This window comes from Pelodiscus sinensis, chromosome 31 (genome assembly GCF_052426305.1).
Source record: "Pelodiscus sinensis isolate ZL-2025 chromosome 31, ASM5242630v1, whole genome shotgun sequence".
NCBI classification, from domain to species: domain Eukaryota; kingdom Metazoa; phylum Chordata; order Testudines; family Trionychidae; genus Pelodiscus; species Pelodiscus sinensis.
The window spans coordinates 12143812-12158584 of record NC_143082.1 but is presented as its reverse complement, the minus strand read 5'-3'; the positions used below and the strand labels follow the sequence as shown (position 1 = coordinate 12158584).

Here is a 14773-nt window from a genome sequence, read left to right as displayed (position 1 = left end):
CGGGGCTTTTTTGCGGAAAACAACTCTCTGCTGTCTACACTGGCCCTTTTGTGCAAAAGTTTTGCGCAAAAGGGACTTTTGCTGGAACGGGAACAGCATAGTATTTCCGCAAAAAGCACTGATTTCTTACAGTAGGAAGTCGGTGCTTTTGCGGAAATTCAAATGGCCAGTGTAGACAGCTGGCAAGTTTTTTCGGAAAAGCGGCTGATTTTCCAGAAAAACTAGCCAGTCTAGACACAGCCAAGGGATTGGTCCTGCCTTGGGCAGAGGGTTGGATTTGATGATCTCCCGAGGTCTCTTCCAGCCGTGGGATTCTAACACTAACAGCAGCACCAGCCCCACTGAGCTCTGTTCATCAGGTATCTTGCAGCATGTCACAAAGTCATTATCCCCATGTTACAAACAGGGAAACTGAGGCACGGAGAAGGGTCACGACCTGTCCAAGGTCACCCAGCAAACCGGGGGAGGGCAGGGAGCGCGGGAGGCAGAGCTGGGAATAGATCCCAGGAGTCCTGTCTGATTCTTTATACATGGGGGTAGCTGGCTCAGGCCGCAGGACGGGGAAAGAAACGGGGCTCGGGGCCGAGCTGGGGCCTGATTCAAAGCCGCTGCGCTGGGCCAGCCCCCAGCCGGGGCCTAACGCGCTCAACACGTGGCGCAACCTAGAGCGTGTCCGGGCGCTGGCCCTTTAAGGCGCGGGAAGGGCGGGACGCTCGTCAGCCCCGCCTTCTTCCCGGAAGCGGAAGCTGCCGCGCGGGCACAGGCGGGCGGAAGGCGGAAGTGGCGAGAGACGGGAACCCGGGGGGGCAAGAGGTGGAGGAGACACCCCCCCCGGGCACCGGGAGCAGGTGAGTTCCCCCCCCCGCACAGCCCTGGGGGGGAAGCCTGGGCCCGCCCCCCCCCGCACAGCCCTGGGGGGGGGGAGCCTGGGCCCGCCCCCCCCCCACAGCCCTGGGGGGGGGGGTGGGCCCGCCCCCCCCGCACAGCCCTGGGGTGGGGGAGCCTGGGCCCGCCCCCCCCGCACAGCCCTGGGGTGGGGGAGCCTGGGCCCGCCCCCCCGGCCCTGGGGGGGGCCTGGGCCCGCCCCCCCCGCACAGCCCTGGGGGGGAGCCTGGGCCCGCCCCCCCCGCACAGCCCTGGGGGCATCCCCCCCGCACAGCCCTGGGGGGGAGCCTGGGCCCGCCCCCCCCGGCCCGCCCCCCCCCCGCACAGCCCTGGGGGCAGCCCCCCCCCGCACAGCCCTGGGGGCAGCCCCCCCCCCCGCACAGCCCTGGGGGCAGCCCCCCCCCGCACAGCCCTGCCCCCCCCCGCACAGCCCCCGCCCCCCCCCCTGCACAGCCCCGGGGTAGCCCCCTGCCCCCGTGGAGTTGCCCGCCCCCGCGTGCGTCCCCTTTTTGTGGCGCTGTCCACGGAGCTGCCCCCCCGCGGGCGCCCGTTGGCGGTGGGGCCCGGTCGATGGGGTCTCTCTGTACCAAACCTGGGGCTGTGCAGGAGACGGGGGGGGAGCAGGGAGGGGTCCTGGAGGCCTTGTGCCGCGTCGGTCCCCATCTCCGCCCCGTCCCTGCAGGTTTTACAGCTTCTCCCCCCTCCCATCAGCAGCCCAAGGGGTGGGGGCTGGGCTTTCAGGTAGACGGAGGATTGCCCTCCCCCCCCCCGCACTGCCTGCCAACACTCGGCAGTCTGTGGCTTTTCTGCAGAAAGCGCCGAGGTCTTGTGGTGGAGAAGAACATGACCTGGCTGCCTCTGTCCAAGCCACCTGTCTGGCCCCATCCCTGTGGGAACTGATCTCTGTAGCCCAGTGAGGTGGGTAGTCCTGGGATCCCATTGTATGGGGTGGGCAGGGGACGTGCAGGGGTTGGAACTGAAGCCCTAGGCGAGTACTCTGACCTCCCTGCTATCATCTGTAAGCCAGCAGCAAGTAGAAAGGACACGGGTCTTTGATCTTAAAAACCTCATGATTTTTGAAGCCAGCCTCACAACTGGTTGGGGCCTGACTCGTGATTTTTGAATGCAAGCTTGGAAAAACGGGAAACAGGCTCTGTCTGGATGAGAGATAGCTAAGCTCAAGGAGAGCCCAGATGCTGTGGTAAGAGGCTCTCTAGAAATAGGAGGCTGGGACAAAGCTGCCACCACACGATTGGATTCAGGTTGTGGTTACGGAACACCAGACGTGAGAGGGACGTGATTCAATAGTCAAGACTTCGGTGAGGATTCCAGGGCCACTGAGCCAGAAAGCTAAAGCTTGTCATAAAAGCGCCTGAGGGTGGGGTGAGGAGAGCATGAGTTTAGTCTCCCATTTCATGTGGATTGTTTGTAATCTAGAGTCAAATGATTGCACTTTATTATCTGTTCTTCCTATAGGCACATGTACTGCTGTGCTTTTGTACTGACCCCTGCTGGCTCTAAGGAACAGCATCAGAGGGGCACTTCTGATTCTTGGGCCTGGGCAGAAAACCTGGTGATTTAAGTGGTGGATTTCTCTTCACGTGCTGATGAAAGCCATGGGAAGTGGCATACCCTCGAAAGGCAGAGGAAGTTCTGCATACCCATGGCTAGCACTAGAGTCAACGTCCCATGACCGCTGTGGGGTGAGAGAGGGGAATTCACTGGTAGTAAAACTTTGAGAGCTAAATATCTGGGATCCGGACTATGGCCATCGACCGATCTTAGGAGCTCCTCCACAAGCAGCTGTGAGGTGGTTGATTCTTTGGGCTCTGTCTCCCCTTGCAAGGGCTACCTGGCCATTCTGCTATCACTACAGCTAGGGTGTCAGAGAGGATAGGTACAGCCACGTGGACTGTGGATTTGAGAACAAGCCTTGGAGGCCACTTTCAGTTCACAGTCAGCAGCCTTTTGATCCCTCAAGCTATGAATTCTTGGCCTTGGGCCTGGTTCTGATGCCTCGGTGACTTTTTTTAATTTAATTTTATTTTAACTTCCAGGATAAAGGCTAAAAAAATGATGTCTGTAACTTAACTCTTGCTGGTCCAGTACGGCTTTGGGGGCAAGACAGCGGGAAAACAGATGTCAAGAGGAGGAGGAATGTGTGAACCCAAACTGGATGGTTCCTGTAGCTGGAGTGGTGAGATTTCTGAAGACAGGAGCATGCCAGGTGCCAGCCCTTGTGTGAATAACATACCTTGTTCTCAAGTTTTGGGGATCTGGGAAACACTGTGTCTAACAGCTACCAGTTCTTCCAAGAATGCTGTGGTTCTGAAGGCCCAGAGTGTATGTCTGCGAATCAGAGCTGGGCAAAACAACTCCCCAGAGCCTCCGAAGGCTTGCAACCGATGGAGGCTCATGGGGCAGCTTTTGCTGCTGGCGAGACTCCTTGTGCATGGGAGCGATTGCTAGCTGAACCATCAGACCAAAGGGTCAGGAAGGGGGAGGAGGCTGGTCGTTCACCTCAGGGCTGTCCAGAAGGCGATGGGCACCGGCCCACCTGCACTGCAGAGGAGGATGTTAGTTGGAATGGAAGCTGTGCCCAAGTTCCGACAGTACTGCCCGAAGAGGACAGCTTGCACTTTGCTGAGTTCAGTGCCCCCGACTACTGTCCTTCTAGTTATGAATGTTCCTGTAGCTGTCGCAGGGAGAGTTTGGATCTCTCCAGGACTTACTTGGAAAAGGGGAACAGCTCATGTAGTTTCACCTGCCAGCACTGGACTTCAGAGTCCCCTGGAGTGGAGGATGAAACCTTTAGTCCTGATTCAGCATCGCTGCATCAGGCCCAGGAGGAAGATGAGGAAGATTGCGAAGTGTCCAAGGCCAGTGACGATCCTTACGAGTCTGGCAGGGCACTTGGCGGCAGGAAGAATGGGAGACGCCAGAGGTACCGCTCTGGTACAAAGGACAAGGGGGAGGGGAAGGAGAACGCCAGGCGGGAGGGCAGATCTGTGCCAGCTGGCGGGAAGCATAAGCAGGCCAGGAAGAGGAGCCACATGGACAGGCGGCGCCACCTTAAGGCTGACGTGCCCAAGCAGCTGGAGGAGATGACTCGGGTCTGCATCTCCCGTTTCAAGAAGCTTCTCAAGCTGGTGCTGGTCGTCACCCATGAGTGCCGCGAGTACATGGAAGCTGGCGGGAGACTCCTCTACTCCTGCTGTCAGCTCAATGCTTGGGACCTGGGCTCAGCCCTTGGCAGCGTGAGGATGTGGTGCCAACGAGCCAAGAGTGACTCCAGGAAGGCAGCCCGGTGGCTGTATTCCTGGGGGAGTTGGTTGGGCCAGCTGCTCAGAATGCTGGGGGCCCAGCTCTTCTTGGTGTTCATGCTGCTCCTGGGTAGCCTCTGGCTGTGCTGCAAAGTCTCCAAGTCCCTGTTCTTTGCTGGGGCAGGAAAGCTGGGCAGAACCCGCTGCATGGCCTGGCTCCCCTTGCTCCTGGACTTGCCCTTCCCCCGCAGAGCATGGGCTGTCTTCAGAGAAACCAGGACTTTCAAGTACATGTCACGCTGGCTGCAGTGGTGGAGAGGGCTGCTTGGGGCACCCAAAGGGCTAAGGACCGATGGGCTGGGAGAGGCTGCTGCTGGCCCTGATCCTAGTGCAGGGAGGCGCTGCGAGCCCAGCCAGGAGGTGGCACGGCTGCTGGCCCTGGCCGATGTGCCCGAGGAGGAGCTGAACCCCTTTCAAGTACTGGGGCTGGAGGTGACTGCGTCGGACACAGAGCTGAAGAAGGCCTATCGTCAGCTGGCCGTGCTGGTGAGTGTGCCCTGATGTGGTGGGAGGTGGATGCCGCACCTGCCCCCATGACACCCAAGCACCTGGGGAGCATGAGGCAGAAACTGTGTTCAAGCTGCATTGCCCTTTAAGGGGCAGAGTGTGAGCCACTGTGCTCTAGCCACCTCCCACTGAGGCTCAATTTTCCCCCCCCCCCCCCCCCGCCCACCAGCTGCTGCTCCCATATCACAGAGGGGTAAACTGAGACAGGCGTAGGTGGGGTCACCTGTCCAAAGGTCACATAAGGTGTCTTTTTCAGAGCCTTCCCCGAGTTCCTTGCTTTGGCAGATTCACGGCAAGGCCTGTCTGGAGGCGTGGGAATTGTCTTTAATAGCTGGTGCCAAAGGCACTGGCAGTAGCTCCTGCGTTAAGCTTGTACTGAGCCTGGCCCAGGCTGCAGGACTAACCAGCTGGCTGATTCTAGTCCCTGGAGCTGCCTGGTGTCTGAATGGGATGTCCTGGGCCTTTGGCATCCTTTATAAGGTAAAAACTCTGCATGTTCTTCCTGTTTCCCTGGGCTCTTCGGAAGAGTCCCAGGCCAGCCCTCGCGAACCTTTCCAGCCTCTGGAGGCATCTGTCTCCTCCACTGGATCCTTTAAGAGGAACTGCTCAGAGCTCTTAGGCTTGTTAAAACGGTTAACTGATTAACGATAGTGCTTAACCAGGGAACCATTTTAATTTAGGTCCCATGGTGGCCATGGGGTCGGCTGCCCGGCCCTGCTGCTGCCGGGGCTGCCCGGGCCCGGTGCGGTTGGCCACTACTAGAGTTAACTGGAAAGGGCTGGTTAACCAGTAAACCTCATGCTTACCGGTTAACATCCCTGTCAGTTGTGCTGACTGTCCCAGCTTGGGCGAGGGGGGACACCACACCTGCTTTAGGGAGAGGTGGGGACCTGTTGGGGATGGATAGCGTGAGTGGGGTGGAGCCTGATGGTTGCACCCTGGCGCTGCTCTTTGGCAGGTTGGAGCAGCAAGCTGTGGAGCGCTCTCCCATCCGGGGCCATCCTTGGGGTAGCCCCAAACGTTAGTGGTACCCTATGCAGCTGCATATGTTGCGTATGCCTAGGGCCACTGCCAGGACCAGACATCAAGCAGGAAAGGTGGGCAGTGCCAGCTCTGGCAGCCCCCTACCCCAATACCCTGCATGCTGTGCCCAACTGCCACTCACCCATGTTTCCCCTTCTGCCAGTCTCCAGCCAGTTGCACAGCAGCCCCTGGCTCCACCTCCGGGCCCACAGCTCTGCCTGTGCCACTTCCTGCTTGGTGCCTCCCTGCCCTGCCCCCCTGCAGCCTGTGGAACAGCTGTGGGAGTTGTAGATGCTGGGGCTGCGTAGGACACTAAAATCATAAGGACAGCCCAGCCCTGGTGCTTTGGAGCAGCTTTGTGAGTCGCAGTCACTATATGAGCGCCATGGTGGGGGCCACACTGGAAGCACTCGATGTCTTTGAGGTTCCCCTTGGTGCTAGTTGTCCTTTCTGCCCCAGCTCCTTGGCTGGACACCCCCTTTTGTGTGCTGGACTCTATGGGGAGCCCTCTTGCCTTGGTCCGTCTGTGTGCTGGCTGAGAAGGAAGGCAAGGAACTGCCATCAGGTGTTGGGACTTCCAACGGGTGACACTGGCTAGTTCAGCAGCCTGACCCTAGCCAGACTAGCGTGGACCAATTGGCCTTGTCTGAGGACATATAGCCACACAGCCCTTCTCCCCCTGGGCCCATCTGACTCTGCTGTCCTGGACAGGAGCACCTTCCTGGCCAGACCCCAGCCCTAGATGCGGTCTGTGCTGAAGAGCCTCTTGTTCTCCGGTTCCTGTGTCTTCCTCTGCAGGTTCATCCTGACAAGAATGCTCATCCCCGGGCAGAGGAAGCCTTTAAGGTGCTGCGGGCTGCCTGGGACATTGTGAGCAACCCAGAGAAGAGGAAGGAGTATGAGATGTGAGTCGGGGGCCCCTTCCTGCCTCCTAAGGCAGGACTGTTCGGGGGGGGGAGCACCCGCCTTTGCTGGCGGCGGATTAGAGCATGTGGCCATCTCAACGTACTTGAGAGGCGGGCGATGGGGAGGGACGTGGGCTGGGCTCTTGGGCTGTGCTAGTCAGTCACCCTGTGACTCGCTGATCTGAGCGGCCCTGTGCACTGGTGTCAGGCCTGGCCTAGCACTGCTACTTCCTCTGCTGACTCAGGAAGGAAGGGTGGCATCTTTGGCTAGGTTCAGCAAGCGGGACTGATTCTTCCAGCACTTGCTGCTGCGAGACGTTGCTTCTGGGCCCGAGCGCGGGTGAGGATGCAGCCAGGCATTCCTGAGTGATGCACCGAGGGCTTCTGTGGGGCTGTAGGTCATTAGAGCAAAGGCAGAGCACAAGGGCTTTAACAGAACCATAAACGCCCATTAAAAGGCGCTTTTTAGGGGGTCGGAGGCTGTCCAAGAAGTGGCATTTAAAGTCACTTACGTCCCTCGTGGCACGTGGGAATTTCAGGTGTCCCAGTGAAATCCCTCAGGCTGCTGCCCTCTCACCTGTGATCGATGTTAGTCTGGCCCGGCTGCCCTGGTGGGTGCAGGTGCCGTTGTGCTAGAAGCTGCACAAATGCCTGAATTACTGAGGAGTTGCCAGAGGTGATGGGAGCCGTGGTGGTGGGGACCGTGCTGGAAGCACGTTGGCGAGTGGCACAGCATTGGAACTGGGCAGTAGGAGCCCAGCTGAGGCTCTTCAGGCCTGTCCACCCAGCGCAGTGGCCTCCCTCGTGCTGTGGTTCTGATCCCTGTCTCAGCCAGCGACGCCTGGGGAAGTTAGAACGGGCTGCAGCAGGACCCTCACGTGACGCCAGCCCAGCAGGGAAGGGTGTGGGCTGATGGCTGGGTGCAGCTGTCCTGTGCTGTGAGCCTCACCCCCGGGCCATTGTGATTGCAGCAAGCGGATGGCCGAGAGCGAGCTGACCAAATCCATGAACGAGCTCTTTGCCAAGCTGCGGGACGACCTGAAGGAGGCCATGAACACCATGATGTGCAACAAATGCCAGGGGAAGCACAAGTAGGTGCTGACGTGCAGCAGCCGCTTTAACCCCTTGCTTCTGGCTCTGGTGCCCTGCTCCTCTGGGACACTGAGCACTACCCCTCCACGGAGCCTGGAGCTCAGGCGCAGGCCTGGCCCTCTGTGAGTGCTGGAATGGACCAGGCAGCCCATCCTGCGGCGCCTGGGGTGGTGTCCCAAGAGCTGGGCCAGGACTACCTTAATACAAGTGTTCTCTGGCGCTGTGTCCCCCAGAGCGTCCTGGGAGCTCGGGGCACTGTAGGAGGGAGCATGCATCTCTCTGGGATGGGAGACGGCAAAGCACCCGCTCTGCCAGCATTTGAAAATCTCTCTGCCGCTCTAGGAGGTTTGAGATGGACCGAGAGCCCCTCAACGCTCGCTACTGCGGGGAGTGCGGCAAGCTGCACCCTGCCGAGGACGGGGACCTCTGGGCCGAGTCGAGCATGCTGGGGCTGAAAATCACCTACTTCGCCCTGATGGATGGGAAAGTTTATGACATCACAGGTAGGGGGTTCTCTGGGGCCAAGACCTGCTGGCTGACATAGTGCCCAGAGACCAGACAGTGACCCTGACCTGCTCCCAGTGGGTCAGGGGCCAGCACTCCTCCCTTTGGGATCCTGGCCCCACTGAAGAGGCACCAGCCTGTGGGTGCAATAGCCGCCTGGCATCGCTGCTCCTGCACGACTTGCGGCCGGGAGGCGTGATGGCTGGGGCTGCTTCCTGCGCTGGGCTAATGTGGCCTTGTTCCACCAGCTGACAGTGTTGTGTCCTGTCTGTCTCTGCAGAGTGGGCTGGCTGCCAGGGGGTTAGAATCCCTCCCGACACCCATCGCGTCCGGTGTCACATATCGTTTGGGTCAAGGAGCTCTGGCGCGGGCAGGCGACAGAGGTTGGTACTGGATGTCCTTCTGGTTCCTTTGTCCTTCAAAAAAAGAGCTAGAGAAGTTGCTGGCCCTACCCTCCAGGAATGGCCATCATCCAGGATGGACAGGGATGGTGTTCCTAGGCTCTGTGTGCCAGAAGCTGGGAATGGGCGACAGGGGAGGGATCACTTGGTGATTCCCTGTTCTGTTCATTCCCTCTGGAGCACCTGGCGTTGGCCGCTGCCTGAGGACAGGACACTGGGGTAGATGGACCTCTGGTCTGACCCAGTGTGGCTATTTTTATGCTCCTGCCTTGGTCTGAGCAGTTGGGGATGTGTCAAATATTAGATCTTGAGCACTTCATGGTTAGCCACAGCTCCCCTAGAGTTCCCTCTGGGATCCCCCTTCCCCTGCCCCCATCAGAGGGCTGCAGGAAGGGGCAATCAGTCAGCATGGGCTGGGAGTCTTTTTACTGACATGAGGTGACCCCATCTAAGCTCTCTCTTTTCTTACCTTGCTACTGCTGGGCCCTGAAGCAGTGCCCCTTGTGGCAGAGTACTGCACTGCTGTGGGAGTGCGTTAAGCTGCTTTAAACCATGTGGACCGAGGACGGGTTACTCTGTGCAAACACAAATCCCCCGTCCTGGGGCTGTTGGGGGAACATCCCTTCCCACCCCCACGTCCTTGCAGATGTGCTTTAAAATGTCGCTGGCCAGCGAGGCAGCTCATGCCCAGCACCTGGGACTGGCCGTTACCGGGCATTCTGTCAATTTGTCCCGTGTGTCCAGCTGCCTAGGATCACAGACGCCTACTGATCCCAGAGACCCATTGCTGAAGTCAGGTCTCTGTGCCCCGGGCAGGATCTGGCCCCTTAGCAAGCTTCGCAGTGTGAGGGTTTTCCTTGGTGAGGAAACCAGGACTCGAGTGACCCGAGAACCTGTAACACAGCTGAGAATAGAACCCTGCAAACCCACTTAATCCCCTACTGTCTCCCTGAGGTGGGGACAGGACCCAGGAGTTCTGACTGCCAGCCGTGTGCTCTAACCACTAGCTCATGCAACCCTCTCTCAGCTGGCTATCGAACCCAGTAGTCCTGACTGCCCGCTTTAACCACTAGACCCCATTATTCTGACTGACACCCACCAGTTACATGTGTACGTGCTGTGTCTATAAGCCCTTGTTCTCCCCCAGAACCACCTCTCAAGGCAGCCCTGCCTCAGCTGCAGACCTGCAGGACTTCTTCAACCGCATATTTCAGGGGACCCCAGGGCAGATGCCCAATGGGGGTTTCTTCAGCCCACCCTGCTCCCCGCAGTCAGCAGCTTCAGCCCCCAAGACAGAGAGTACAGCCTCAAAAGGGGACTCGAAGCCGAAACGGCGGAAGAAAGTGCGCCGCCCCTTCCAGCGCTGAGGATGGGCGTGTCCAGCGCGGGAGAGTCGCTTTGGGCTCGGCCTGGCAGGAGACCACAAGCGCTAACAGGGAATGAAGATCCATCCTGTGTATGTTTCAGCAGGCAGCTGGCGTGTCCCAGGCTCTAAGTCAGGCACTACAAGGGCTCTTTACAAGAAAAAGAATCTGTGTTTTTTCTTTAGCTGTTTAAAAGTCAACCAGGCATTTGGGGAGTTTCTGGTTGAAGCCGTTAACTTCTAGTGTGAAGACTCAGACCCAGTGATACCAAAGAACTCCAGCGGGGGTGCCCTGCAGGGATCCTGGAGACATCAGCCCTGTGTGGGTGGAAGGAGGGTCTCTGGTTGGGGGGGGCGGGCACACGCTGGACAGAGCCATGGAATCTCTTCAGGGTTACTTGAAAAATCAGGGGATGTTCTATTTCCAGCAAGGCCACAGTTGGGATCCATTGGGAGGCAGCCATGACCCTTCCATCCACCGGCTTCCCTTTCTCATTCACGGCTCCTTTTCATCCGCCCGCCCATTGAAGTCTGCGTCCGGCAGCCCGTAACTAGTCGAACACAGCAGCTGAGCAGGATCCCTTACAGCTGCGTCATGATTTGGCCTAAAGCTTCTGCACCAGATCGGATTGTTGATGCACCTTCTCCCTCCCCCTCCCCCCTTTCCCCGCAGATTGTCACCCTAGAAGACCCGAGCCAAGTGTTAAACCCTGGTGCTGAAGGGCAGCTTGTTCGCTTCACAGCTGACTGGAGAACTCTCCTGGGGAGCAGCCTGGCTTGGGCCAGGATGCTGGGTCCTTTGTCTAGCACTTGCAGGGTGTTCTCCATTCCACCTCCTGCTGGCTGTGCTCTCAGCAGAGCGAGAGGGGAAGCCTGTTGCATCACCGAGGAAAGGAGGCCTGGGCAGGTGCTGCTTGAGGTGTAACTGGTTCCCTTCCCTCTGGGCATGTAGCACATAATGCCCCCCAGTTTGATGCTTATTGCATCCCCCCCCCCCCCCTGGGACTCCTGACCCTGCTTTCCAGCCTGAGCTCAAGGGCACCATTTTGGGTGTGTGTGAGGAGGGGAGGGTGCAGCAGCCTCACATACTAGGCCAGGGCTTGCTTTTCTTCCTACTCCCCTGCCTGTCAGGGAGCGAAGGGAAAGTACTTGGATTGCACCTCGGCTCCCTCCCTGCACCAGCCAGGAATGAGAGGTCCGCACAGAATTTAAGCACTTTCTCCTTGCGCCCTGATGGGGGAACAGGGAGAAAAGCAAGCGCCGCTGTCCTGACATGGCCCCCTTGCCTGAGCTGTGAAATGCTTTCCTGGCAGAGGGGCCCCACCGTAGTCCTGAGAATAGGCAGAAGGGTTCCTCAGTGGGTTTTCTGGGAGAGCCGTTGTGAGGTGCTGCTATCGAGTCTCCTGAGCTGCGCCGCTCATTTACCGTTCCAGGGGCTGCTGGCCGGCACCAGCTGCTCACATACCTGGGATCAGACTTTCCAAAGAAGCAAGGCTGAGTCTGAACCTGGTCTGGTTCTGCTGGGCCATGCAAGCTCTTGTGCTCCCAGCAATTAATCAGATGGATCTGTAACCATCTAGCCTCTTCCTGAAGGAGACAAAAAGTCCTGGGGCACCTTATAGACTGACATGTACGGGAACATAGGCTTTCGTGGGCAAAGACCCACTTCGTCAGATGCATGTAGTGGAAATTCCAGAGGCAGGTATAAATATCCAGACATAAGAAAAGAGTACCAATCAAGAGTAAGGCTAGAGGTAACGAGGTGAATTCAGTCAGGGAGGATGAGGCCCACTTCTAGCAGCTGATGTGGTGGTGTGAACACCAAGAGAGGAGAAACTGCTTTGGTAGGTGGCTAGCCATTTACAGTCTTTCTTTAATCCTAAATTGATGGTGTCCAATTTGCAGATGAACTGTAGCTCAGCAGTTTCTCTTGGAAGTCTGTTCTTGAAGTTTTTTTTGTTGCAGGATGGCTGCCTTTAAATCTGCTACTGTGTGTCCAGGGAGATTGAAGTGTTCGACAGGATTTTGTATAACACTTCAATCTCCCTGGATTCACAGTAGCAGATTTAAAGGCAGCCATCCTGCAACAAAAAAACTTCAAGAACAGACGTCCAAGAGAAACTGCTGAGCTACAGTTCATCTGCAAATTGGACACCATCAATTTAGGATTCAAGAAAGACTGTAAATGGCTAGCCACCTACCAAAGCAGTTTCTCCTCTCTCGGTGTTCACACCACCACATCAGCTGCTAGAAGTGGGCCTCATCCTCCCTGACTGAATTGACCTCGTTAGCTCTAGCCTTACTCTTGATTGGTACTCTTTTCTTATGTCTGTATATTTATACCTGCCTCTGGAATTTCCACTACATGCATCTGACGAAGTGGGTCTTTGCCCACGAAAGCTTATGCTCCAATACATCTGTTAGTCTATAAGGTGCAACAAGACTTGTCATTTCTGTAGATTTAGACTAACATGACTACCCCTCTGATACTCTTCCTGAAGGATTATTCTTGGGGTTTTTTTTTTTACAGCAGGTTCCTCTTTGTACATAGCTCTGTTGACTCCCACGTGCGATAAATATACCTGAGCGTAGAGGGGGGAGTGTGCTCCTCTTCTCCCAGGGCCGTGTCAGTCATTTCCATGTATTAAGCCTAAGCTTTCCAGTAGGCACGTGCTGTAACCTCCTTAGTTTTGCTCTTCCAGTTGCGCTCACGCAGCCAGCTCAGAGCTGCTGAATTCCTTTGACCCCAGCTAGGGTAAAGCTGTGTTAAAGTTATTCCAGGAAATAAGACTTGTTTGTTTTGTGAGATGGTTTGTCATTCTGCAGCTGAATTTCCAAAACAAATTGGATTTAGGGTAGGGCCTACACAAACAATGGGGTGGGTGTGGGCAGAAAGTTCTGCTTTAGGATTAAACTGGTGAGTGTATATGGAAAATGTACCCATCCCCCTGCAAAATAAACCCCGGGAGGATGACACAAGTGTTCTCTTCACTCCCAGAATGTGTACAGACCCCTCCCTGGTGCAGGTGTGTATAAGAGGGACATAACAAACAGGAGGTGTGGCCCCTGCTAATGCTGGATTTCCGGCTAGGGGAAGAAAAGCAGGTAGTATGCGAGGGTTCATCCTCCTTGGTCAGAATTGGCTCAGGAATAGGGGACAGTGGGAGCTGAGCTGGGGCTGGACCAGTGCCTGTGAAGTGTTCTGTCCGCTTGGGCATAGTGCTGCTATGTGCTGCCTTTGTTAACTATCGCCTAGGCTGCCGTGCGGGGAGGTCAGCTATTTCTTCATCCCCCTCCTTTGGAGACTAATTGCTTTTTCAAAAAGCAAGGCCTCCCAGCTCAGCCTTCCTCTAGGGCTTGGGTGTTTGAGTCCCTTTCCCGCTGGGAGGGGTGTGATGGGGACTCCCTGGCTGGCACCTCCCCTCCCCCCCCATGTCCTCTTCCCAGAGCTGAGCAGGGAGTGAATCGCAGCATTACATGGCTGTGGGGGGCCTTTTGTGACACGCATCGAGGGACTTAAGTGGGTTCCTTGCAGATGGGTGTCCATGTCCTAGCTTGGAGTCTCTCTGCCAGGGCTTGTCCGGGGCTGCAGGCTCACCTGTCCCCTCTTACCTGAGTTCAGTTCCCTTGAGTGAAGCTGGTGGGAGGAGGAAGCAGTATTTTAACTTGTGGCCACTCAGTCACTGAGGCCCAATGGATGATGTAAAGCTGTGTAATCCTGCGGTGCACCCAACTGATCAGTTAGCAGGCAGGGAGCTAATCCTAAGAATGGCCCTAGTGGGTCAGACCAATGGCTCTTCCTTTGGATGGGGGCTGGTGCTAGATGCTTCAGAGGGAGTGAACAAACAGCAGGGCAATCACTGAGAGATCCAGCCTCTGGCCTAGTTCCAGCTTCTTGCAGTCAGAGGTTTAAGGATACCCAGAGCAGGGGGTTGTGTCCCCAACCATCTTGGCTAATAGCCATTGATGGTCCTGTCCTCCCTGAAATTATCTAGGGTTTTTTTTAATCCAGTTATACTTTTTGGCCTTCACATACTCCCCAGCAATGAGTTCCACAGGTTAACTGTGATCCATTAAGATCCAGTTTGTTTTAAACAGGCTGCCTCTTAATTGCATCGGGTGAGGCCTGAGTGGGTTATGTGAGGGAGTAAGTGTCACTTTCTTCATGACTTTATAGACCTCTGTCATACCCCTTCCTCCACCCTCCAGCCATCTCTTTTCCATGCTGAGCCATCTCAGTCTCTGTAATCTCTGCTCAGCTGGATGCTCTTCCCAATGGATATCCACCTTGAGCTCTCGCCCAAGGAGTCCCAGGGCTGCTGGGATCTGCACTGTAGTTCTCCGCTACAAGGGACACTTTGGCTGATCCCAATATGTGTAGTAAGGGACCTTGGAAAGATTCCAGCAGGGAATCCCTTCACCCAGTAATGTGCTAGCTGAAATTGTATGGGGCACAAAATGAGGCAACTGCAGCATTGCACTGTCCCAGCCTAGATGCTCAGGGCTGCTAGGGCAGCAGCCACCTTGCTGCTTATGGCTGAATATTTGAGCTGGTCCATGCTGACTCTTCACATTTAAGGGGGAGTTTGTCTACTGCTGGGCTGCCAGTCTCCTGAGCTTGCTCCTCATCCACTGGCAACTCCTTCCCCTTACAAGCTGTACCCCCCTAAACTGGGACTCTGTGCTGGCAGGACCACAGATGTTCTTGAACCAGAGAGCCCAGGAGCAGGGAAGCCAGAGGTGGGCCGGAAGCCCTGCAGCAGGGGGGCT

General features: G+C 56.8%; 1 protein-coding gene across 2 annotated transcripts; it reads left to right on the top strand.

Annotated features, from left to right (window-relative positions):
* The first annotated feature begins 697 nt into the window (after positions 1 to 697).
* On the top strand, positions 698 to 11945 carry DNAJC14 (DnaJ heat shock protein family (Hsp40) member C14). 2 transcript variants are annotated; one of them, XM_089774671.1, is made up of 8 exons: positions 698 to 848; positions 1698 to 1803; positions 2943 to 4694; positions 6537 to 6643; positions 7615 to 7734; positions 8078 to 8238; positions 8520 to 8622; positions 9788 to 11945. In XM_089774671.1, the coding sequence occupies exons 3-8, from the start codon at positions 3231 to 3233 to the stop codon at positions 10005 to 10007; spliced, it is 2175 nt and encodes a 724-aa protein (XP_089630797.1). In that variant the 5' UTR covers positions 698 to 848; positions 1698 to 1803; positions 2943 to 3230; the 3' UTR covers positions 10008 to 11945. The 2 variants fall into 2 exon arrangements, with proteins under 2 accessions (XP_089630797.1, XP_075758056.2); XM_075901941.2 differs by lacking the exon at positions 1698 to 1803 and having other exon boundaries at positions 705 to 848.
* The last annotated feature ends 2828 nt before the right edge of the window (positions 11946 to 14773 follow it).